Source organism: Manduca sexta, chromosome 8 (assembly GCF_014839805.1).
Source record: "Manduca sexta isolate Smith_Timp_Sample1 chromosome 8, JHU_Msex_v1.0, whole genome shotgun sequence".
Taxonomy (NCBI): domain Eukaryota; kingdom Metazoa; phylum Arthropoda; class Insecta; order Lepidoptera; family Sphingidae; genus Manduca; species Manduca sexta.
In genome coordinates, this window is record NC_051122.1 from 1,991,325 (window position 1) to 2,016,938 (window position 25,614).

Here is a 25,614-nt window from a genome sequence, read left to right on the forward strand (position 1 = left end):
TTTCATATTTTTTAATTCAGATTTTTATCGAATATTATGAGATAATAAAAAAAACGGGTAGTTAATTATAGGGTAGTTCTATTATCTTTTCCTGTAAATATTATTAACGAAAAAAAAATCGGTATGAACTATAATAGTATATTCCCAAGATATTGTGTAGGACGAAGCGCAATAAAACACACGTAAAACGAGACTGATATTTATTAGGACGGTAGATCGAGAACAGACCGGGTCGCACTACCCTCGACTCCTTTATAAATATTTCTATACTACATACAATATAGGTACGTATACACCAGGACTATAGAAAGACCATGACGATGAAAACAGACAATATTCGATAATGACTAATTTATTTTTATTCCAGGACCCGCAAAAGTCGATACCGAAAGGCACCCTGCTGGCGATCCTGCTCACAACGCTGTCGTACCTCGGCATCGCGGTGGTGGCGGGCTGCACCGTGCTGCGCGACGCCTCGGGCCTGCTCGCCGACCTGCCCGCCGGCGTGTCCGACTGTGCTGCCAACCGCACCTGCCAGTACGGACTGCAGAACAGCAACGATGTGAGTCACACCGAGCTGCAACACAATGACTGGCGAAACCATCCATATATATGTACTACGCACTAGATGTGGCGTATACACTCACTGTGCTCAACAGAATTGAACTGCAATCCATTCAAACTGATTTAGTGTCGCATAAAATGTTGATTTAGTCAATCAGCCTTTCAACCGTCGATATAATCGCATTGGGTTGCCTCTCTGTGAGATGAGATTTAATTTAAAAAAAAAAACGTTGGCTAGTCTATGGTACACCCTATTATATGTGATTTAAGGGGACTGGGTATCGAACTCCGAATGTAGTTAATTTTCCAGCATACGTGCTATTAACGTGGATGTGAAGAGGGTTGATAGCGCATGCGTTGCCTGCAGGTGATCCGGCTGGTGTCTGCGTTCGGTCCGCTGATCTACGGCGGTTGTTTCGCGGCGACGCTCTCGTCTGCGCTCGCGTCGCTCGTGTCCGCGCCCAAAGTGTTCCAGGTTATATTTATTATTGTTTTGTTATCGTATAAAAGGTTATTATACGCTCTTGGAGCTCCTTAAAAAATGGTTTTATCTTGATTTTAAACACCTGAAAGACAAACAATGTGTCTCTAAGTAACAGGAACTACGGAGATCTTTCATGGTAACATTACTATCATTTAGCAGTCAATATTTGACACAAATATTGACTGCTTGGTGGAACACCATTTCACATTAATTCCACTAAGATGACAAAACAAGGCCGCGTTACAATTTTACACTTTCATAGGGTATATAGACCTTGAGCTGACGATGGATGAGTCGAAATTGATTTGTTCCTCAGGCCCTGTGCCAAGACAAGCTGTATCCGTACCTGGAGTTCTTCGCGAAGGGCTACGGGCATAACAACGAGCCTGTGCGCGGATACGTGCTCACATTTATTATCGCAACCGCTTTTATACTTATGGGTGAGCTTTTACTCTAGACAATATAAGTTCCAATTAATATGACACCCCTTATATAGCAACGGACTTTATAATGTCTCTAGAAACTTATATTGGAGAAAAAAAGGAAAGTCTGAAGTTAGGATTAATTATGTCATTAATTTACAAAGATTTTTGAAAAAAAAACTTGTTTTTCTTTTTTTTACATCAATTATTTTTTATCAACATATCTTCTGTCTGTTAGAAATAGAACTGGTTTTGATAAATAACATTGCGTATGTCTCAAGGTGGTCTGAACCAGATCGCGCCGCTGATATCAAACTTCTTCCTGGCTGCGTATGCGCTCATCAACTTCTCAACGTTTCACGCGAGCCTCGCCAAGCCTGTCGGCTGGAGACCTACCTTCAGGGTGAGTATTCTATTTTGTCTGAAGATTACAATTGACATTCGGTAGTAAGCTTCTTCCTTCGTCTGAAATCTTACAATCGGTATCGGTATATATTCCCGTATCGATAATCTGACAATCGATTATCTTCATTCGATTCTCAGATAGATGTAACTTTTGATTTGAATATTATATGTTTGGATTTTAGTACAGCGACGGTCTCTTCTAGTTTTATATCTTCAGAATAAGTTAAGGAATTCATAATTAAAATATTTCTAGATATATTGAGTATGATATCCAGGTTTATTGGAATGTTAGACGAGAGCTAGTCTTTGTAAAGGGGCTATTCTGGTAACGTTTCAATTATAAATGCGTCATGGTTAAGGTTGGTTAAATAAAACTGGCTCCTTTACAATAGTTACACCAATACAATTTTATACAGTATGTTGATAAAAGCTTCTTATATAATTGAAGTTACACATACATAGATGCTAACAATACATATTTCATTGTTTTTTACTTTGATAATGTGTGAGCAATGCGTTGCCATGACAACCGACGTGTTAATTCAAAGGTACTGCACATGCGCGACAATTGAATGTGTTACACGCGGTAGCCTTAGATAATCGACCTGATGTGTCGCAGCTGTACAACATGTGGCTGTCGCTGGTGGGCGCGGCGCTGTGCGTGGCGATCATGTTCGTGATCTCGTGGAGCACGGCGCTCGTCACCTTCGGCTTCCTACTCGCCTTGTACTTGCTCGTCTCCTATCGGAAGCCGGGTTCGTACCTCGTATGTCAATATCTATCGATAGTTCTGCTATCTGCGATAAAATGCCTGGTTGGTAGCTTTGTTTGTCGATAGTTTGCTGCCATTATTTATAAAGAAAACATCGAATAAATACTAGATATTTTATATTATTTTCCGTCGTACGGAAGTTTAATTTACTAAATTAAATAAATTATATTCTCTTGGAAGGTAAAATTATAATGACATTGTGTTCTGACATAAAAAAAAAAAACTATAAAATATACTACTATGGGCTTTGTTTATTATTTATGAAATTCTAAAAATGGTATTTTATTCAGCTAAACTTTATGTGTAGACGTTAACTGGGGATCTACGACGCAAGCGCAGACGTACAAAACGGCGCTCTCCGGCGTTCACCAACTCAACAGGGTCACGGAGCATGTGAAAAATTACAGGTAATTTGCAAATCACTGCACATTTTCTGGACTTTTATAAATCCTAAACCATTGTTCTAGTTTCCTGCTTAAATGTATCACTTTAAGATCACTAATAATATTTTGTGCAATATTTTTAATAGTCGATAAAAAATATATAAAAGCAAATCATTCAATACGGGAAAATGCTTAAATTTTTTTTGTTCGTAGGCCTCAAATACTGGTGTTGACCGGTTTCCCTGGAGAGAGACCGTATCTCACGGAGTTCGCGTATCTTTTGACCAAGGGACTGTCGCTCATGATCTGTGGACATATTATACAGGTGACTTGAATGGTTTTATACACTACTAATTTGTTTTGATAGAGTGTTTTAACCCTTAGATTATTTTTGGATTGTGTTGAGTCGAACAACCAATGAGATATGAACACATTAGTTTAATTTAAAAGCGTCAACGAAAATTAGACGTTTAGTTAGTAGAATAAGATTTCAAATAAATGAGAAAGCATCAGGTAAAATAGTTTTAAGAACACCCTGTATAATTACAATATAGATATCGGTGATAGCCTTACCTAGGGCTGTCATCACCTAAATTGCCGATGCCGGATAAACACGGCAAAAATCCGGAACATTTGGGCGAAATATGGGTTTTTCCCCGGACACTTATGAAAAAAATATTTTTTTTTGCAACGCGCGGGGGCACAGGTGGGGGTGTTCGATCGTCGACGATTTGCCGAGCCTTATTATGAATGAATTTTTAACTTAGATTTATTTCAATTCAAACTTGGACAAATCCAGGGAATTCTGGACGTATGGCAGCCCTAGCCTTACTTAATGCGAGGCTTAGGATGTTAGATCTGTGTACTGGAGTGCGGAGACAGTGTAAGGTTGGTGTCGGCAGGGTCAGGTGAGCCACCGCACGCGGTCGGCGCTGGCGAGCCGCGCGTACGCGTGGTTCGGCAAGCGGCGCGTGAAGGCGTTCTACTGCTGCGTGGACGACTGCGGCCTGCGCGCCGGCGCCGCCGCGCTGCTGCAGGCCGCCGGGCTCGGCAAGCTCACGCCCAACATACTCATGATGGGCTTCAAGCACGACTGGCTCTCCAGCCCTGTGCAGGACATCGCCGACTACGTCGAGGTCATGCAGTGAGTGTTGGCTATGGACGACGGCGGGAGGTCGATGGTTTTTAACAGGGTTGACGTAAAGCAAACATTCCGAAGTAAAAACTGACAGGTTTTTAAAATACAATTTTATATTGCATCGTGGTAAGAGTATTTATACTAAAGAAGATTTTGGAATTAAAAAAAATATATTATATTTTTATTCTATAAATATCGAAATTAGAATTTCTGGTGTCAAGATATTTGTATCCGGATAGCGAACATCGTACGTGAAGTGTAAATCCGTCACGACTGACGTAAGTGTGTCGCGTTCCAGAATCAACTTGGGTTATCCAGTTGTAAGCAGGCCGGCATAATTTTGTCGACTGGCAAGGGGTGATCATCACTCGTCGGTCGACATTCTAACAGGAGCTCATTCCGCTTAATATCAAGTGTATTGGGCTCTCTTAATAAAAAAAAAAGTACATTTTTATTGTTCCGTTTCCAGTAAAGCCCTGGACGTGCACGTGGCCATCGCGCTGCTCCGCGTGGAGGGCGGCCACCACACCGCCGACGCGCTCGACGACGACCTGCGGGCCTGTCTCGACGACCTCAACTCCAACGACCTCTCCGCCTTCTCACGTTAGTGTTACTAGCTTATCAAACAAGGAATATTATTTGTCACGGATACAACTGACATACTAAGGGGTCTATTGTAAACAAAGAAAGCGTTGGGTTGCATTCTGACAATTATATCTTATGTAAAGAAATAAAATGCCACTTCGCTTTGGTTCTCTACGGCACGGTGGTACAACTGCGATATTTTTCAATGAAAAAAATGTTTCGTAACAAAGCCATCTTAAGCCACTAACACATCATTGAGTGTCGCTTTAGTGTAATTTAACATAACGCGTCCACCACGTGGTCATACATCGCTGTGTGCAGGTTCCATGGGCGATAACTTCAAAGAGTCTAAGTCCACGGAGAGTCTCAACACGCAGTCGAGAGGTGAGTTTTGCGTTTTTATTTGTTTGGCGCAGTCGATAAATAGACCTTTTCAGAGACAAGTTATGCAGTTTTCGATGATTATAAATAGTCAATGTATTGATCCGGGACATGGTTTATGTTTGTGTAAAATTTCATCAAAATTCCTTCAGCAGTATAGGAGTTTATTTCCAAAATTCTAACAAACATCTTTACTAATCTTTCGCTTTTATATTAGTAGGAAATGGGATGGATTGGTGTTAATGCTCTCACTAACTTTTTTTATTGCGTAAGTTGGCAAAGGATATTATTCCAAATATTAAAATCATGAAACTATGCAGTGTTGTAAAGGACTTATATTTTGTATATATTAATGATGTAATTGTAATTGCAGGCAGTAGTTTGTCGGACGTGTCTATGGGCTCGCCGCAGCTCGGGCGAGGAGTGTCTTCTGAGCCCAGCGCCGCGCCTAACAAGGAACAGGCAAAGAAAAGCGATGACAAAGAAAGGTATGTATCTTCATTAAATATTTTTGTGTCCACTGTCCGCTTCCATTTCTTTTTTTTTTTACCTTCAATCACGAAATGCACGCGTTAGTATAATTTTGTTTTGGTTTTTGTGCGATGTTGCTATTGACATGGGCAGGAGAAGTACGGTTAGGTTAGAAGTTGGTAATGACATTTACTATAAATAATACTTAACCATAATAATACACATTGAAATTAAACTAATTTTCGGATTCTATCGCGGGTTTAGTATTTTATTTTCTCCCGACGTTTCGGAGACTTTGCAGCCTTCATGGTCACGGGGGGGACTGACAATAAAATACTAAAACTGCGATAGAATCCGAAAATTAGTTTAATTTCAATGTCTAACATTCGCGTGAACATAGAAATCATTATTTAATAATGCACATTCTAAAGTGTCACAGCATGCGTTAAAAACAGTACACCATTATTGGTTTTGTTTTTTGCATATAAGGTGTGGAGAGGGGCGAGGTTCTGCTATTAGATACATAGCTCGCTCATCATACTTTGTTTTGGTTACGATTAAATCAATGTATATTGAGCCTTAACGCGTATATCATGGGGTTGTGTGTGGCGCAGCAAGGGCGTGGGGCCGGCGGTGCGGCGCGCGCGGGGCGCGGGGTCGCGGCGCGCGTCGTCGTTGAGCGCGCCCGAGCAGTTCACGCGGCGCCACGCCGGCACCGTCGACGTCTGGTGGCTCTACGACGACGGCGGTCAGTACTCACATACACCACCTTAGCCTACAACCAATAAGATTATCTGATCAGTTTATACCAATGATTAAAGAGTATAGAGGATGGGTAATATGGTCACGTGACATGCGGCACATTTAATGCATAAAATGGCGCCGACTCCGCCCCTTACAATAGTGATATGCTAGTACCGAAAATTTTGTATCGACATCGAAGAATTAAAAGAGAGACAAACAAGCCCAAAAAGATCAAATACGAAAAGGGTTAGGTTCTACCATAATATAAATATAACAAACCATAATATAAACAAACAAACTGAAACTGATTTATAAGTAACAATTGTTAAAGAAAGCAGTACCTGTTGTGACAAACATCCAGTTGTGTTTGATCTATATTTGTATGTTGCACTATTCCTTGCTAAAAATTTAAGTTACAGATTAACATATTTACTTAATACATGATAAATGGAATAAGATAGCGTAGTCAGCAATTATTTGGTTGGTTTTATTTTATTTTATTATTATGCTCTTTGATCGAGAAACATAACCATGTTTCAGCAAACTAAAATCAATGAGCGTAAAGATGGTGGTTAAGATAATCAATTATAATAATTATTTGCAATAACAACAATATGATTATGTATCTATTTCCGTGCATGCAAAGGTTGCTCGAAACATAAGACCGCCAATTGTAAAAATATATCTTACATTTCATCTTTATGTTGTTTCTTTTATGTTTATCTATTCTTTTATGTAACAATTCTAATTTTATTCATAGCAATATATTAAAGTAATATTACTATTAGGTGAAGTATAATAATCATTACTATTTTACTTATCGGGAATATTGTTGGAAAACAGTTATCTTTACTCGCGTTAATTAAACGTGTGGTTTATGCATATCTTCTCAAAATGTAAAGAAATATGTATTTGGTGTAGGATTCCAATCACGTCGCTCAATATTCTCAATTCATTTTGCCTTGGTTTTAAATTTTTGGTTATCTTAAAAAATATTCTAATTTCACTTAGTTTGTCGTTCTGGATAATACAATATTGATGTGTGCTCTAACATTCTTTCAAAGACAAAAACCGTAACTGATAAACGGGCGTCTGTTAAAATATCGATATCAATAATTTCTAAACAAATCCACCCATCCCTAAGCTCGTGTGTAAACAAACATAATGATTTTAATGTGTATAAATCACGCCTAAAAGGGTCCAAAGCTTAACAAACCAGATCCACATATCATTTTAATTGATAAAACAAATCCAAAAGTAAATATACAAAGATATTTGCTAATTTTCGGTAAAAACAGTTACTAACCTATGAAAAGATATTTCGGGGTCTTTCTTGCGTGAATTCGATTTGCATCCTTTCACACAACACTGAGTCATTTTCGAAACTTAACAAATACACTAATAAACACACTGAACAATTGAGAATATGATTATATTACTTTAAATTCAATATTTATGAAGATTTGTTTACATCGTCTGACACTACATGTACTTGCTGACTCGCCTGCAACAAATGGCGTTTCTGCCGCAAGGCGGTCCCAGTGTGTTGAAGTAAACGAAATAGTCCCATATGCGAAGAAAGCAATTATTTTTGTCTTTTTTGTTGCGTTCCAAATAAGCTTTGAGTAAAAGAGATAGACATATATATTGGCAATTCTGCGTCGATTTCCCTGACATAAATATAACTTATTCATATAGCTAATTTTTGAGGCCTGTCCTCTTTATATTTAGTCATTGGTTTATACTCACTTACTTACACCATGATGTCATATAACCAATAAGGCTATCCAATAAGTGATCACATACAAATAAATGCAAATACTAAACGAAATTTAAACCGGTTATGAAGAGAGAAAGGGCATACGCACCTACCTCAAACCGCTTATGGAGAGGGAAGAGCCTGCACATGTCGCATTAAGGGTTTGGCTCATTTTTTACGACCGGCCATCATGATTTCCCTGTGAATTGTCTGTGTATTGAGGACACAATATTCCTTCTAACTTATTTTAATATTTGTCATGGTTTATAAAAAAAAAAATGACATACGTATTTATTTCGATATTTTATTATAGCGCCATCTGTTATTTGTGAACAAAAAAATAAACAATATATATTTCTCAGGTTTGACGCTGTTGTTACCTTATATTTTGTCAACGCGACGAGCATGGTCGTCCTGCCCATTGAGGGTCTTTACACTGGCCAACAAGAATACAGAACTAGAAATAGAGGAAAGAAAGTGAGTAAATATTTATCTCTTGATCTATAAAATAACGTATCAGGACTTTTTTAATGGACTTCAATAGTGTATTTAGATTTGACTAAACTGATCTCGGTGAAAAACTAATTTATTATTTGTTTTAGCATGGCATCACTTCTGTCAAAGTTTCGGATAGACTACTCGGCTTTGAAGATGGTGTCAGACATCACGAAGAGGCCTAAAGATTCTACATTGGCTTATTTCGATAAGCTGATAGCGCCTTTCATGACGAATGACGATAGTAATGATAGTGGTAAGTGTGTTTGTATGTCATTTACCATTTAAACCATTTATCATTTAAACCATTTATTTCTCTACACACACATGAATACAACAAATAAAAAAAAGAATAAAAGAAAAAAAAACACACACACACGCAGTTAACAATATCAGGCACACAACGGATTCCTTGCATTACGTGTGGTAGAAGGGATACCAGCTCAGTATGCGCTGTAAAACAGCACTGATTTTCAGCTGAACCCCACTATTATTATAGCACAACAAATCTTTTTGAGTGTACGGTCAGCTACAGCATACAAAAAAGATTATACATATATTGGGAATAGTGCAACATTATTAATTATGGGTACAATACTTAATCACATACAGAACACGTATTTACATGACATTTCAGAAACTTTTTTTCAATTAATAAAGAATCATATTTAGATATCTAAGTAATATTTTCTTAACATTATTTGGAATTTGCTGGCACGTTGACATTGGTCTTCCCCCGCAGACGGTATCACGGAGGCCGACCTGCTGGCGGCGCGCTCGCGCACGCACCGGCACCTGCGCCTGCGCGAGCTGATCGCGGAGCAGTCGGCGGGCGCGCGGCTGGTGTGCGTGACGCTGCCGCTGCCGCGCCGCCGCGGCGTGCTGCCCGCGCCGCTGTACGTGGCGTGGCTGCACGCGCTGGCCACGGCCGCCGACAACACGCTGCTCGTGCGCGGGAACCACTCCGCCGTGCTCACCTTCTACTCATAACCTACTTCCCGGACAACGACTACCGTACAAACTTGTAAAACTTCCTATAATTCACCACGTATCTGTGTTGCGTTTCGGGGTCGACATATTACAGCCGGTTTTAAACAAGCCATAATTATGTCGGAGTGAATTTTCCACAGCGACGTTTTTATATGCTGCTTGTAACTCTGGTCCTTTTTCTCACATATTTAGATCAATCTGACTATGCTTGCATGTATTATAAAGTTTTATGATTATATTTTGTAAAGGAACTGGCACGAGCACCAACAAAATGGTTTGATCCTAAAACGGCTGCTTATGTAGCTCCGTAGTCTGTAGCTCTAAGTCGAGATGACGCATGATATGTCCATTACTATTATATTCTTGTGGCAAATGGATTCACATCTATGACGCTAAGAGAAGGAGGGATGCAGTTAAAAGTAATATTGGAGCAGAATATTTTGTATAAAGATAGGTTTTTGGCCTTTTTATAAACGTTACCAGTTTTTCCAGTGAAAAGTATTTACAAGTATTTTTTTAATATTTTATATCTATCGGCCTTTGCCGTCTTTACATTGTATGTAATTATTACATATTCAACATATCGAACAAAAAATCTTTGAATATTGATAATGAATTATTATAACAATTGAAATTATTAAAAATATTTAAGATTGAACACGGAATATAGATGGCGCTATTTTGCAATTTTGTACATACTTTTGGACATCACTTGTTCTCATTGAATTTAGTTCAGGAGAAGGATAAGAGATGGCATATCAAGTGCCAATTAGTGCTAGTGAATAAAAAACCTTAAATTATTTTAGGTAAGTAATAAAATTAAAAAACCAGTGTAAGTCGATAGATCTGATTATTTGCATATTTATCCAGTGACGCGTTGGTGACATTCTATACATATCTTTCAACTAATTAAATATTCTAGATTATTCTAGAATCGACTACGCTATCAAAAGCATAATTTACATTTCAAATTATCTCACGTAAAAAATATTTCAATTCAGTGATGCAACGGTCTAAGTGATTGACTGACTTGACCCAATTTATTAGCAAACGAGCATACTTTTTTGACAAATCCGTGATGCTGCAGGCGGCTGCGAGTCATAAGCTAACTGTAAATCTGTAATTCGAAAATTTCACCCTGGGATAAACTGATTCCGATGATTTATTGCGAATCTGGGTTTGTGAGGCCAATGGTCGTGTATTATAGAATATTCCTTATGATATTCACAATCCCATATTTTAGTATAGTGTCAGAAAAGCGTGTGTGACTCGACAAAGTAACTTGATAAATATCTCTGACTATAAATGTAAAGATTCCTATAAAAGTTTTGTTCCTAATCAATGTACATTATTTTTACTAAAACATACAATATATTTTCTCGAATATTTATACAATTTGATACGTGTTTTACAATTTTATATATAAACATATTGTCATATTTTGACCATTCTAATATATAGATAATTGCTTGCAGTTGGTTTAGTGAACAATTGTCGAACTGTTGTATAACTTTGAATTTTTTAAACGAATCAAAAAGCAGCAGAGATTTGAAAGCTACAAAGAAACCTTAAATACGTATGACAAGAGACTGAAGTATTAACACATCAAAATCAATAAATGTTTGCTACTACAATTTTAAACTTTGTATATCATAATACAAGATATAAAATTGTTTAATATTATACAAGCTTTTTATCTATATGGTTGGCTTATACATACATAGACTATTAAATCGTAATTTTATATACTCTGATATTGCTGATATTATAATGTCCGAAATTATATATTTTTATAATAAATGTATGGTGCAATTAATGAATTGACAATTTTGAGCAAGTGTGCGTGTGTGTGTGTGTGTTTGATTTTAAATAATGAACTCCCAGCGTGGTTACGTGACCTTTTTGTCTTATTTTTTATCTTAATATAATATACAAAAAAATAACATTTAAGTTAGGATATTCTGTCTTGTAACTTGATGTACAAATGAGTTGATTCTCACCGATTTTGTTGTTAATTTATTATTCGTTAATTTATTATGTCCGGAAAAAATATTTAATGCAAGGTAAGCGCACCGATTACTGGTCATTAATTGTGTTAGAGAGTAATGCTATTAGGATGTCTTCATTGTTACTTGTTGGGGAGAGAATACATTGCTAGATACTATTATTCATATGTTAAAAAAGCACACCGAGGCTTAACTCTTGGTCTCTCGTGGCTCGCCGGCGAGCCAAGACAGCTACATGACATTTGCGTGTGTCACGGGATTATAACCTTATATACTACATAATAAGGTTATTTTTCCGTCACACGCGTAGCTGTCAATGTTTGGCGGCAAACATTCAGCTACCTGTACATATTTGAAAATAAAATTTTGACAAGTCATGACGGGTTAATGTACAAAAATTGAATTTCTCAGTAGCCAAGATTTGGTAAACTTTGAGTATTTTCAAAAAGGCAAATCCTCCTGTTTCTATATTGAGGGAGATCTTTTTTTAACAATTTAGGAGATTCGATTTTGTTTTTTTGAGTTTCCTTTGTGAATACAACGTGGTTATATCTTTAAAGTGCAAGTTGTCACTGAAAATTAGTAAGTAATTCTCAATATCCCTATTAATTATAAACGGCTCGCAAAGATAAAAACAAAGTGGCTCGCGTAAATACCAACTCAAGACATTACTTAACGACGCACCGCAATTAGCAGAACATCTTGAATAGACTCCATTTTGCACTAATTATGCAGTGTTATTTAATGACCTGGTAATAGGTACGTTTACCCTATTTCACAATTGTACTATTGTACGCGGCGTGTAAACATTTGATTAAATGACTTGAGATTATTTGGGTTTGTTTTATTATTCTTTTATATAAAAACATACGTAGGTAACTGTGTGGTAGATACGTCGTATACGAGAATCCGTATGAAGGTACCGTAATGTCTAACACTAATTCTAGAGATAATGAGCATTATGCAGGCTCTGTTGCGTTCCGGTTTAAATGACATGGTCGACTTTATGAGAATTTACAACTAGTGAATCAGGGTGATTAACGAAGTGCTTTATAATTAAAAGTTCGGAGTAGTGTTGCCACCTTTTTAAAGTCGTGAGCCACAGCACTAGGTGGGCATATTTGTCTCGTCAGTAAAAAAAAATTATACGTTTTTTTTATAGGAAATAACAGTAGTAAAGGAGGCACGTGCTTAGCAGTGCGGCAGTATATAATACAGGGCTGATAAAAAACTTTTCGTTTAAAATTTGTAAAGGCATTAAAATTGCAACAGAATATTTCTCTCGTCATTATTATCAAAACTGCATACATGTTCCTATTGTTGCATTTATCTCCGGGCACCTGGTGTTTGTGTTCGCTTATCAGAGGGTGGGAGGGTCAGAGGCACGTCCTAACACATCACTGGTGCGTTGACTTGCAAAGCGTGTGTAGAGACGTTTTTAATAAAACAGGTGCAATATGAAAAGCCAAGTAAATGATGTTTGTGGGATAAAGCACGTTAAAGTTAAGGAAGGCTCCAAAATATTTAATGTAGTCAATTCATGACTTAAGTTGAAAATAATATTACAGTTTCCAGACTTGCCTTATCAAGAAAACAAATATTGGATTCTTGCTCCTAAGTGGGTAAGGACTCATTTTCTCTTACAGTTTGAATGTTCCTTGGTGATCATTGACCTTTGGGTGACTCAACTGTTCATTTGCTCACTTATATTTACCTATGTAAAAATATTTGTTTAAACTTAAAAATACCCTAATTGTTTTGATTCTATACTTGATAGAATCAAAACAATTCCATATTTTTGATTATTCTTATTATGATTTTAGATGCACCTACCTATTCTCGTTAAGAAAGAATTTATATATTGATTAGTTATTTTAAACTCTTGATAGATACTGACTCCAAGATATTGTCCTTAATTTTTGGTCCTTCGAGCTAAACAAATAAAAACTACCTACAAAATGGCAATCCTGTACACACATTATTGTTTTATAGTTGTTTAATCTCCTGGTGTTATCCTAGTTCTCTAAAGAGACCTGCTGGACAAAGAAATCTATCGCTATTAAAATCTGCCATTTAATAGGCTGACGTGGTATTATTTAAGAGAGTTTATTTTCGCAGAAATCGATAAAATAATAAAGTATTCTGCGGGGTTTTACGTCGAATTGCCGGCAAATTATTGATCGATCGACCAATGCGTCAATGATTCCTTTTAGGTTCTTACTGTAATTTACAAGCTTGTGTGAGACGATAAACACATATGTATATAAAAAGAATTATAGTAGATACTCTGCAAAAATGGCGCCCGGATGTCTGCATATTATAATGCCGGGAGGTATCACGCTAGAGCAAATTCCTGTAGATCGTGGCATATCCGATTAGTTTCGTCTCGGGTTTGTGACTGGTGAATGTTGGGAGTAAAAAAACATAGGTCTTAATTACTATATTTTTAGTTCCATGGCGAAGGTAATGAGTAAATGTAATTTGGGTATATAACTATGAGATGTTTTCGAAGGTGCGTGAAGTTTACTTACTCACAATAAGCCAGCTTGGCGGATGAGTCATAACTCATTATTTAAGAAATCCATATGGACAATTTATAAAATATTGATTATAATTTTTTTTAAATACTGCCCATTTCACAAGTAATTTTATTTTATTTCGGCTTTTGCCTGTAGTTCCGCTAGCATGAAAAGTTTTTGTGGGATAAAAGACGCTGCTTTATATTTTTCCGGAATAAATGTAGCCTATAGCACTCGTAGTAATGTAGCTTCCTATTAGAGAAAGATTTTTTTATAATCGGTTCAATCGTTTATGAGATTAGCCCCATTCAAACCTACAAATAAACTTAGAAACTTTTCCTCCTTATATATTTTGAACGTTTCTAAATGCAATTTTATGCTTATCTTAATTATTGTGAAATATGAGAAGATTTTATGTCTCTAGGATACGTAAATCTTCTGTTGCATTTATATCGATGATAAATTAACGGTCCGAACCAATGTGCTATGAAATATTGATTTCTTGTAATTTCGAAATGATTTTATATTACTATACTTTTCGAGCAAGATGTTTTATAAGAAAAAATATACCCAAATTAGGAAATTACAGTTTATTTAAAGTTTTATTGAAATAATAAACATTGAATGTAAAGACGGGTTTTCTTTTTGTGCAGCAAAAGATACAAGCTAACCGTGCAACAATGTAATATGTATTGTTTAATAAACAACGTAAATATAGTGCTAGTTGAGTTTACTACTCCGTTTTTATTCACATTTAATTGTAGTTAACAATGCAACTTTCGTTGCAGTTTGTCCACTCGTCGACTAACATTACAAACACACCGTATCTGTGCGATTTATTCGTTTTCTAATACCAATGCTTGAATGCAATGATTATCTCTTCTCTCGGCCCGTGGTCAAGCCAGTCGGTTCGCGCGCGCCGCTCTTGCTGCACGCGTTTTCCCGCCACAACGAGCTGTCAATGTCAAACTGTCGAAAACTATCGCCGTTTTTAAAAAGTGACAAAAATTGAAAAAAGAACTTATCAGTGTTTACAAACTGCCAGTGTTTTGTGTTCGTGTTGGGTTTTTTATTTTACGAATCGAGTGCTTGGACAATCCGGATCTAAGGGACAGTAGAGGTAAACACGTGATAATGTTTTTAATTTATTTTTTGTATCAGATGTGATTGTATTTTTCTTTTGTTGTTTTTCATCGCAGCGATATGTTCTTGGAATATTTATTTTTTACTGTGCGATGTGTAGTTAAATTATCATTTATTATTTTGTCGTGAATGAGCATCGTCCTTTTGTGATTCCACTTATATTAAGTGGCCTTAACACAAAATTACAATGCAAGTTTAGTTATGTAGTGTTTTTTACTCTGCATACTCATTTTTTGGCCTGAATTGTGATATTTAATATTAATCACAACAGATATTGTAATCAATGACATTTTAGAAATAGACGCGTCATACCCTAACAAAATTGCACATAAAAACAGCAGAGTATTTACTATAGTCACAGCCCTTGCGGCTCGCATCGATACGGCCCGAGCGAGCCCGAGTGGTTCCGAAGGGGCCCGAGCGTCGACCGCCCCGTCACCATGACAGTCGAATGAAATGCATTTATTAGTTTAAAAAATAAGTTAAATAATGTATATTGATTACTAACGTATGAAATGAAACGTTTTTTCATTCACAGTTGGAGTATAATTTGTACATCGTCTAAAAACACAGGAAGGCATTTTATTTATAAAAATACAAGAAGTTAGTAAGCCGACTAGCCGCGACAGTGGTTGGAGTTTGACTAAGTGAATGTCGGGCAGTTACCTTACTTTCGTCTTGCCAGTATTGAGCTCGGACAACGTATCTATGTAATAAAAACATCTTAGATTGTAATGAATTAAAATTGATTTGAATAGGTAATTATTATGTTTTTTTTAGATATTGTCAGCTTACAAATATTGTCATACCGATGTAGTTATTTTTTGAAACTGGTTTAATTTTTTTGACGATGTTTCACGAATTTTACCTTGAATTTATTTTAAATCTCCAACAATTTTATAGCAAATAACTATAAAATTGTTTTTTACTTACTTACTTACTACTTTTATATTTTATTCCACGTGAAAAAAATAGAAAAAAATGTTATTTCGGTTCTTACTCTACTAGAAGTAAATGAAATCAGTCTATAATAGAATATTATTAGGTATACTTTACCGGTTATTCTTCTATGTGCTCTTAAAACACTGTCGTGTGGCACCAGCGCATGAGTTTCACGCATGTTAGAAAAAGGATTTAATTTAAGTATTTTGTAACGCCCATAGCCGATGTCCACTCCCTCTAGAGTTTCTGGTACCGGGTCAATTCTGTTCGTTCATGCCCGAGAAAAAATCAAATATCGCCCAATCTGAGAATCAAACCTGGATCCCTGGAACCCTGGATCTCACATCCATTAACCTATGTAATTATGCTGCTATTAGTTCACCTATATATACCAGTGAAGCGTTCGAAATATATAACAGGTACCTAATCGCATAAGGGCTGCCTTGAATGGTATAAAATAAGTTGTTTATAATTTTCATTAATTCACTCGTGCCTACTTTTATTTACGTCCATTAACCTATCGACTTCACGACTAGTGGGATTGTTCGACAAACACCTGAATGGCAAAAGGCTTCTTTAGAAGTTGTATTGTAAAACATCTTGTTGATATGAATCAATAGTAAAAATACGACCTATAAAAAAATCAGCAAAAAAGAAATAAGATCTTTTTCTGAAATCGATTTACAATATTAAAATTGTACATTAGATTCTCATAATGGCCTTTGTGGCACGGCGGAAGTAGCCGGTTGAGAAACAAAAGGTTGCGGTTTCGTTTCCACTTGCATGTTGTGCAGAATTGATCCAGATCCGAATATTTAACACGTAGAGTTCACCATATCTCCATGTTATAGAAATACGGTTTTAATATTTCTTGTAAGCATACATCTTTAAACGCGCAAGTAGAGTTGCTAGTGATAACCAGCCTTGTTTAAATTTACCTATATCGGGAAGGGAAGGGTATACAGAGTTCTGTCTATTATACTATTTGTATTAAACAGAAATTCAGTATCGTATCTTTTGTTTTATAGCTATATACTGTGTCTGGGATCACATGGCGCAAATTGGTGCCCTGATTACACTTCTACGTCGGAGGATATATGTGTGATATTCGTTTTTGTTTGTTGAGTTCTATGACCTTACACGAACCCATACCGCAATTTATTTTTTTATTTATATATTAAATTCCACAGCCCTTCATACTAGAGTGACACAATCTGTTTACACGTTTAAATAATAGGCAGTCAAAAGTGGGATAGTGTGCCTAGAGGAGCATTGTGCCTAATTAGAACCCATACCGCAATTTATTTATTATTTATATATTAAAATCTACAGCCCTTAATACTAGAGTGCCACAATCTGTTTACACGTTTAAATAACAGGCAGTCAAAAGTGAGATAGTGTGTCTAGAGGAGTATTTATGTGTATGTGTGTGTGCGATATTTTGCAATGCAAAAAAGCACAGAGCTAGTTAAGACCATCAAGCAGCGTAAAGTTGCGTACCTAGGTCATATCTTGAGACATGATAAGTACGATCTGCTGAGAACCATAATGATGGGGAAAATATGAGGAAAAAGAAGTGTAGGAAGGAGAAGGAAGTCGTGGTTGCGCAATGTACGGGAGTGGACTGGAATAAAAACGGTCGAAGAACTGTTCCGGCTAGCCGCGAACAAGGAAAGGTTCAAGGAACTGCCCGCCAACCTTCAGTAATGGAGAGGCACCTGAAGAAGAAGAAGTGCGATATTTAGGTTATTGTAAAACATCCTCGATCGTGAGGAATTCATGTGAAATAGTGTGCCGTGTCCAGTGCCATGGTCTGTAAACACTGTTCCGGCGTTCGATTCCGTTACGTCCAATTAAATGCACGCATCTCGCGGGCTGTTTTTCAACAGATATATGCGATGACGTTATGATCATTTTCTCTATTTAGAAACTTCCCTGTTGTAATATGGGTGGAGGTTTACTTATATTGAATAACTATTTATAAGTAAAGGTGATTATCTGAGGCCTGGAGTCGTGCATCTGAAACTGGGATTTATATCGCTGGCTCACTATCAGAAGGTAAATTTTTACTTATGTTGAAATAAAACTATTTTGCAGTTTAATTGCGGTTTTTATATTATAATTTTCTTAATAATTAGCCACGGGGTGTACAGGCCACAATCACGAAGGCTGCAAAGTCTTCGAAACGTCGAGAGAAAAAACCGCGATAAAATCTGTAGAATAGTTTTATTTCAATGTCTAACATTCGCGTAAACATGAGAAATCGTTTTTCTTATGCAAAAATTAGATTAATATTCATAGTACTATATTAGAGCCAGCGATAAGTCTCATATAGCCAAGTAGTTACTAGGCTATGTCTTTTGCAAGAAAATGATTAGCATGTACACTGTGTAGTAGCAGTATCAGTATCCTTGTTTATGTAGGTGGAAAACTTCATTTATATAGTTCATTTCATATGTTTAGGAAAGTAATTTGTTCATCAACTTTCTGGTGGTGATAATGATTTCATGCGTGACTTCTTCAATTCCGAAGATGCAAATTCTTATAAGCTAGATGGTAAGATGCAAGTTTTCCGTGTGATGGTAGACTCTACGGCTGGCCATTAACAGTAACGGCATCTAGAACTTTTATTACTTTCCTCATCAATGATCTATTCTCGTTATTTTAATATAAAATCCTAGTACTACAAAAGCCTATAATTTATACTAGCTATAATTCCCGTCAAATTGGAACACAACGACACATTCCTATTTGAGTGCTGACAAAGGCAATGTGACGGTACCTACAAAAACGAACACGCATATAAGAAACCCAATTTTAAAATTACAATGCAAATGAATCATGTTATTTCTTGTTATTATTTTCTGTAATCAGCATGAATCAAATTCCACTGCACGCATGTGAAATTTGATAACATTTCCAAACTAATTGATTTTTTATTAAATTTACGATATTCGCGTGAAATAAACTTAGATAGAATCTATTTTTACTGTAGATGTAAAAAACTGGACATTACGAAGCCATTGAGTGTGGCAACACATAAATAAACGTCAGTGTTGCGAGCTTGTGCAGTGGTCGTAAACAGTTCTACTTATAATTTAAGTTGATCTAAGTTTTTGCTGGCGATAATGCCAATTAAATGTAGCCAGTTTAGATCCGCCGTTGCTGGTTGTAAGAAGCTCTATTACTAAGCAATAGATAATAATTGTTATATTCTGGATGCACTAATTTGAATATGATTTAGATTTATGTATTTCTGCTGGCAAAAGTATTCTACACTATTGGAGGGCAAGAGCTGTTGTGTACTGATTTGAAGGACATTAAAATTAATATAACTGTTTTATAGTGTGAGACTCACTGTAAATTGCATTAGCGTAGTACATTGCCATGTAGAACGTCGTAAGTTCTGGATAGTTTATTTATTTAGACAACAAAGCAGAACAATCAATAAATTTTATTAAGTTACATGGTTATACGAGATTGCAGTCTTATGCTTACAGATCGCCATTAAAATAAACTTTAAACTGAGCGTCGGAAGTTCTATTTTAATTATGCTACATTACTTACTACTTTATATGTTATTTGTAACTTTTTAAAGACTGGCTAAGTGGCGTAGTTGTACTGCATGCGCGGTACGAGAGCGCTCTGAGGTCCTGGATTCTAATGCCGGATAAAAAGATAGCAGGATTCGAATGCCGGGAAAGTGCTATTTGGTATTTTCTGCTCAGTATCAGCCTGGAGTCTGGAATTTTTGCCTGCTATGGCGATAGGCTCGCCCCCTATTATATCATGGGACGGAACACACTTGGCGAAAAGTAGGTGCCCTGGTTGCGCTCTGCATACCCTTCGGGGATAAATGCGTGATGTTGTTTGTGTGTAACTTTTTTAAATAAATAAAATAAAAATGATCTTGCTCAACACATCTTTCAATATTTATTGATTAACTTCACAGTGGATTTTCTATTAATATAACACTTCTGGTTTGACTAGTGGCTCCGTCGTAGTGAGTTTTCCTTAACGCAGTGGTAAAGCGACCGTCAAGCTGTGTGGCAATGTTATGTCGCTCAATCTTGCACGTGTTGCCAGCTGCGGCAGAGGTCGTAAACATTTTCCTTTGTTCATTCGTTGTTTTTTGGCATGCCAAGAGCCAGATGTTTTTTGTACACAATTTTACAATTTGAATGACTAAGAGTTATTGACTATGATTTTTTAACGTATCGTATTTGCCAATTGCCAACTGGAAAATGTTAAGTCTTTAAATAAATTTATACGACATATCTATTACTATTAATAGTACATACGTTGTACATAATTCAATTTGAACCAACGGCGGATACGGTTATGCGATAACATGTCCGGGATGCAAATAGAGTAAAGAGAAATTACATTACTTCCATATGATATTTGTCTTATTACAGGAAACATTTCGAAATAGCGAGAGGTAAAAGGTAAAACTAATTTTGCATTACTGAGTAGTTCTCAGACTTTTAAAGAAATCTATGGCTTAGGTTAGTTATTTTACTATTCACTTCTTTATTTCTTCTCATGCTTCAGTCACTTACACTAGCTAACTATTTGGGGCTTTTTTTTTTCTTGCTCAACATTTGCTCATCAACAAAATTTGCTCAACTAACTAAATGAGGAAAAATAAAGAGTGCAATTCGTTAGTCCATTAGCAACCGTTCTGACTTATAACCGTGTAAAATGTAACACTAATCATTTACGTCAGTTTTTGTGACACAATTGTTAAAAGAGATCACGTTCTAGACAAAACCATGTAGAGGGTCTGGCTCGACCAGTATCCCAATCAGATTTTCGTTATTATTAGAGATTAGGTTAATAAAAATATACAATATTAATAAGAATTATCATAATCGCTTGACGGTAAAACATTCAAAGATCATTCTAAACCGCAATATCTAATGCCATAACGGATTATTAATCGTTCGTCAAAAACCAGAAAAAAGACAATCTCAGTTCACGTTTTGACATGACCAATTTGAAATTACCTAACAGATAGTTTGCAAAACAAGAAAATCAAGTTCTATGTGTATGTTACGTGGAACACTCATCAATGTCGTGACCCACGCGTGCAACCGTCGCATCACTTGACGTGAATATGGTGGTTATGGCGTAAAGATGGGCACAATATGGTGCGTATTTTGTTTATTTTTAAACATCTATTTATAAAAAAATAAGTAACTTTCATTAATAAAAAGGTAGAGATGTGACTATGCTTTGTTAAGATTGTGTCTGTCACATGATATAAGCGTTGGCTATTACTATATCGGTAAGAAATAGTTTCAGGCTACATATTTATTACAAACAGGAAGATTTTCCCACGTAGGGTCTAATTACGTACTATGCTGTATTCTGTAGTCGAATGCAGAATGCCATTGGTTTATTGGATAAATATTTATAAGAAGATTTAATAAACACTAATTTATTATGGAATATAACTTTTGAAACTTCATAAAATTAAAAGCTTTACATGTAAGCCAATCTCCATAACGTAATTATTAATAAATTATTACAGCTATATATAATTAAGGTACTAAAATTATCTATAAAATTGAATCGGGGAATACCAACGTAATTGGTAAATTTTATTTATCTATAAGTTGTATACCGCATGTAATTGTATTACATTATTATTTATGATCTATTATACAGTTTAATTGTAATTAAATTCAAATGAAAGCTATTCACAATATTCGATATCAATTAGTTATTTTATTACAAATTCCACAAAAATGTTTCTTAATTATTTTTTTAATGTTTTACCTAAAAAAATAATACTGTTAAAAGAGGTTAATGAACAACAACATATTTCGACAGTCTATGCTAAACTTCGGAACAAGTCTTTTAGTCTATTTATATAGATTTTTATTACTCCCGGTTTGGGATGGTGATATTTTGTTATTACCTCCGAGCTCAACGAACCAGTCACAGCCGAATACGAAGTAATTTACTTTTGTTACAGATAATATTATAGTGTAATAATATTTTGTAAAAAAATATATTGTACTTATTGTTTAGCCTAATCTTTATTGGAAATTTATTTTTTCTCCTTGCCTTACATGAGCTATAAAGAGTTTGAAATTAAAAATATATATATATTTGTGTTCCAAACAAGCATATTTAATTTTTTGCCTTTAACACAGTTTTCTTTTATTTTGATTAAAATATAATTGATTTATTTGTGTACTAAATTAATAAAATCTAACTATAAACATAGGTATATTATGTTTGTGATGACAAGTTACAATAACCGAAGGAGATCCTAAAGTGAATAAAATGATATTATTATCAATTCTAACTTTAAATGCTATGTTGCACAATATTATTCCTAGCATTTATTTTTATATTAACCAGTAACTTAAGAATATGATAATTTAAATTCTATTATTAACAAACCGTACCAGTTTGCCAAAGGCTGGGCGCGTCTGTCCGTGGCGCCCATTGTGTAGCCAGATCACAATTGATATTCTATTATGATAGTATGTTGCCGTAATTTAGAGATAGATTTCGATACAACCTTAGGAGGCCATGTGTAATAGATTCATACACAATAAGATTTGCATAACGTTTTAGTTAGGCAAAGTTTTGACCATTACGATAGTTTAATTAGTGCAAGAATTCAATTGGTTATACTTGCATTGCATATTTTTTAAACGTACAATGATCTTTACCTTGTTGATTTTATATTTATATAGTAGTCATTTTGTACAGAACAATAGGTACCGTTTTGGAAACGAGATGCCGCGTGTTCGATTCCTGCAACAAATATTGTGCTTTTTTAAATATTTATATTAACATTACTGTCTACGCTCTGCAGTTGATAAACTATAGTCTTTATAGTAAGTACCTATCTGGAACATTTTCCACAAAAGGTTCTAGAATTCGAAGTACATTACTTACTGTTTGACGATATATTTCAATCAGATTGCTCCGGCGGCGCCTTTAGTCCAGTTAACATTGATTTAAGGTGGTAGCTCAAGGTCCATTTTCATACATTTTGTTTCGGCTTTAATCTGGGTAACTAAACAAGTATTGGCAAGTAAAGAATTTAAATTCACGTCTAGTTAGTGATTAGTTCTCGCAGTTGAAAGAAAAATGTAAAAATAATTAATAATCCTGCATATTTCGGCCTTTAAAATTTAATATGACGAAATTTTAAAGGCAGAAATATCTATGATTATTAATTATTTTACATTTTTTTCAACTGCGATTATTCTTAACTACCAATTAAATAAAAATTAACCTAAATGACCTTTCCAGTCAAGTTTCACCAATTACCTTGACGTTATGAATCTCTTTGTTGTAATGTTCCACGCTCATCATGTTTTCCTAGTACTCATGGTTGCTTATTATATTATTGATCACGAAGTCATTTTTTTATTTTTCTATTAGATTAAAGTTTTATGGTCTCTAAATACCTGAATTGGTTAAATGGATTTCTTGATTTTTAAATTAGTTTATTAAATTTATGTTTTTAAACAAGTTTTTGTTTATGCAATGTTTTATTAGTTAAAAACATAATATGAATATTTTGTCGCTTCTCGGAGTCATTTGAAATTCTAACGTAATTTTGAATGTAGGACTTTAATAATTTATTTGTTACATTCGGTATTGTAACGACGTGGAGTTATATAATTAACTTTAGTGTAACTTAATTTGTTTATAATAATAATATTATGTAATAATAATCTATAATAGTATAAGAAGACAAGTAATACGATCAAATTATTGATACAAAATTATATGTTTTTAATTACGTCAAGCCATATTTGATTATTATATTATACCTATTAACATTTAAATCAATTAAATATAAGCAAATTTTTATAAGAAAATTATCATAAGATCTGGCATTGACATTAAATATCACGAATAAGCAGAAATTAAAACTAATCATACTGTATCTAATTAGAAGAGTCATTTTTAATAAATAGTTTTATTTCGAAGGTCAATTTTAATAAATAGTATTCTTCTGTGATATACATTTCAAATAAATAATTATAGTATGCCGTTCTCAGTTATTTACCATATATCGAAAGATCTGGGAGGTGATACTGATGTCAATGAGGAAGTGATTATTGGATAGCTTGGAATAACCAAATGTAGACTTGATCTTTCCGTATCTCGTCAGTGCTTGAACCCATGTTTTTATATTGGAATAAAATTCTTGTTGAATTGAGAATCTTACCTTTTTAATGTCGGATAAAATTATTATATTGTAAAACGCATGGACAATAAACTTGTCACATGAATCGTGATGAATGTTCATTTATCAAAATAATAATAATTATGATTACTGATCTTCACCTCGTAAGATTATTGTGTTAAATTAACGGCTTCATTTTTAATGTGTAATCAGTCATTATTATCAAATATTTATCGAAAAAAAATAATTTTCTGATTTTATCGCGAATTTTTTATATTATGATTTTCTCCTGACGCTTCGTAGACTTGCAGCCTTAATGTTCGCGAGGGGGCTGAGTTGTTCGTTGTCCGTACAGCCAACGTTACATACTATTTCTACTTTTTACAAATATGCAAAATTAAGAAAAATATATGTTTCGATGTAATTCCCGTAAATACAAGAAATCATTAAATATTATTTAATGTGATATGTTATCTCTATTTTTTCTCGTCACAATTTATACCAATAGAGCTAAAATAAAAATAAAAAACCCAAAAGTAAAAGTAACAGTTTGTGCACTAATGCATTTCGGAATCTTATTGATTGCACAAAGACTGGTTGGACAAATAAAAACCGAGGCGATAACTTCTTTAAACATTGCATAACGTACCTAAAGGGAGAGTCAAAGCGTACGCTGTATCGTTTCGGGTTCAAACTCGGCCAGTCCATAATAGTGCATGTTGGGTAACTAAATAGTTGCGCAAAGTCGATTGGCCACGGAGATGGAGCACCGAAGTGACTTCCGGACATGCGAACACGCATGCGACCACGCATGGGAATAAGTTTGGCATGAAATTTAAATGGTAGCTCCTACATTAATATTTTTTTTTAATTTTTCGGTACTTGGGTTACTTAGTATTATTTTTTTTCTACTGAATGACGAGACGAGCAAGTTTACTCATTTGAGGATAAGGAACATGACCGATCATAAACATAACAGCAGCGCTCTACGCAACTTTCAATTTAAAACACATTTGAATTAAACAACAAAACATAAATACGTCAAATTACAGATTTTAATTGTCAGTAAATATACTGCTTTAAATTAATTCCAGTGTTACCCTATGGCGGAGAAGTAGACTAATTAGTATTATCGGACGAACTTTGAAAACACTCATCCACCAATCGCTTCGACTTAAACCGCTTATGTAATAAGTATGCTTTCCACCCAGCAACTTATTCTATAACTCTACTTTGGTGACACA

At 35.2% G+C, this 25,614-nt stretch overlaps 2 protein-coding genes across 3 annotated transcripts in view; both read left to right on the forward strand.

The window, feature by feature from the left end:
- The window catches only part of LOC115445952 (bumetanide-sensitive sodium-(potassium)-chloride cotransporter), a 30,445-nt gene extending 18,014 nt beyond the window's left edge, over positions 1 to 12,431 (forward strand). The window contains exons 9-23 of one of the 2 annotated variants that reach the window (XM_030172471.2): positions 368 to 562; positions 932 to 1,039; positions 1,365 to 1,488; positions 1,752 to 1,873; positions 2,495 to 2,630; positions 2,955 to 3,054; positions 3,244 to 3,355; positions 3,933 to 4,174; positions 4,638 to 4,771; positions 5,075 to 5,137; positions 5,508 to 5,622; positions 6,220 to 6,353; positions 8,471 to 8,585; positions 8,711 to 8,859; positions 9,346 to 12,431. In XM_030172471.2, coding sequence (XP_030028331.1) covers positions 368 to 562; positions 932 to 1,039; positions 1,365 to 1,488; positions 1,752 to 1,873; positions 2,495 to 2,630; positions 2,955 to 3,054; positions 3,244 to 3,355; positions 3,933 to 4,174; positions 4,638 to 4,771; positions 5,075 to 5,137; positions 5,508 to 5,622; positions 6,220 to 6,353; positions 8,471 to 8,585; positions 8,711 to 8,859; positions 9,346 to 9,593 — 2,097 coding nt within the window. In that variant the 3' untranslated portion in view covers positions 9,594 to 12,431. The remainder of the gene's footprint in view (positions 1 to 367; positions 563 to 931; positions 1,040 to 1,364; positions 1,489 to 1,751; positions 1,874 to 2,494; positions 2,631 to 2,954; positions 3,055 to 3,243; positions 3,356 to 3,932; positions 4,175 to 4,637; positions 4,772 to 5,074; positions 5,138 to 5,507; positions 5,623 to 6,219; positions 6,354 to 8,470; positions 8,586 to 8,710; positions 8,860 to 9,345) is intronic. The other variant, XM_037436462.1, reaches the window with a different exon arrangement.
- Positions 12,432 to 14,995: 2,564 nt separating this feature from the next.
- Positions 14,996 to 25,614, forward strand: part of LOC115445943 (flocculation protein FLO11) — an 82,151-nt gene continuing 71,532 nt past the window's right edge. The window contains exon 1 of the mRNA XM_030172459.2: positions 14,996 to 15,238. The gene's annotated coding sequence lies outside the window, so the exon portion shown is untranslated. The remainder of the gene's footprint in view (positions 15,239 to 25,614) is intronic.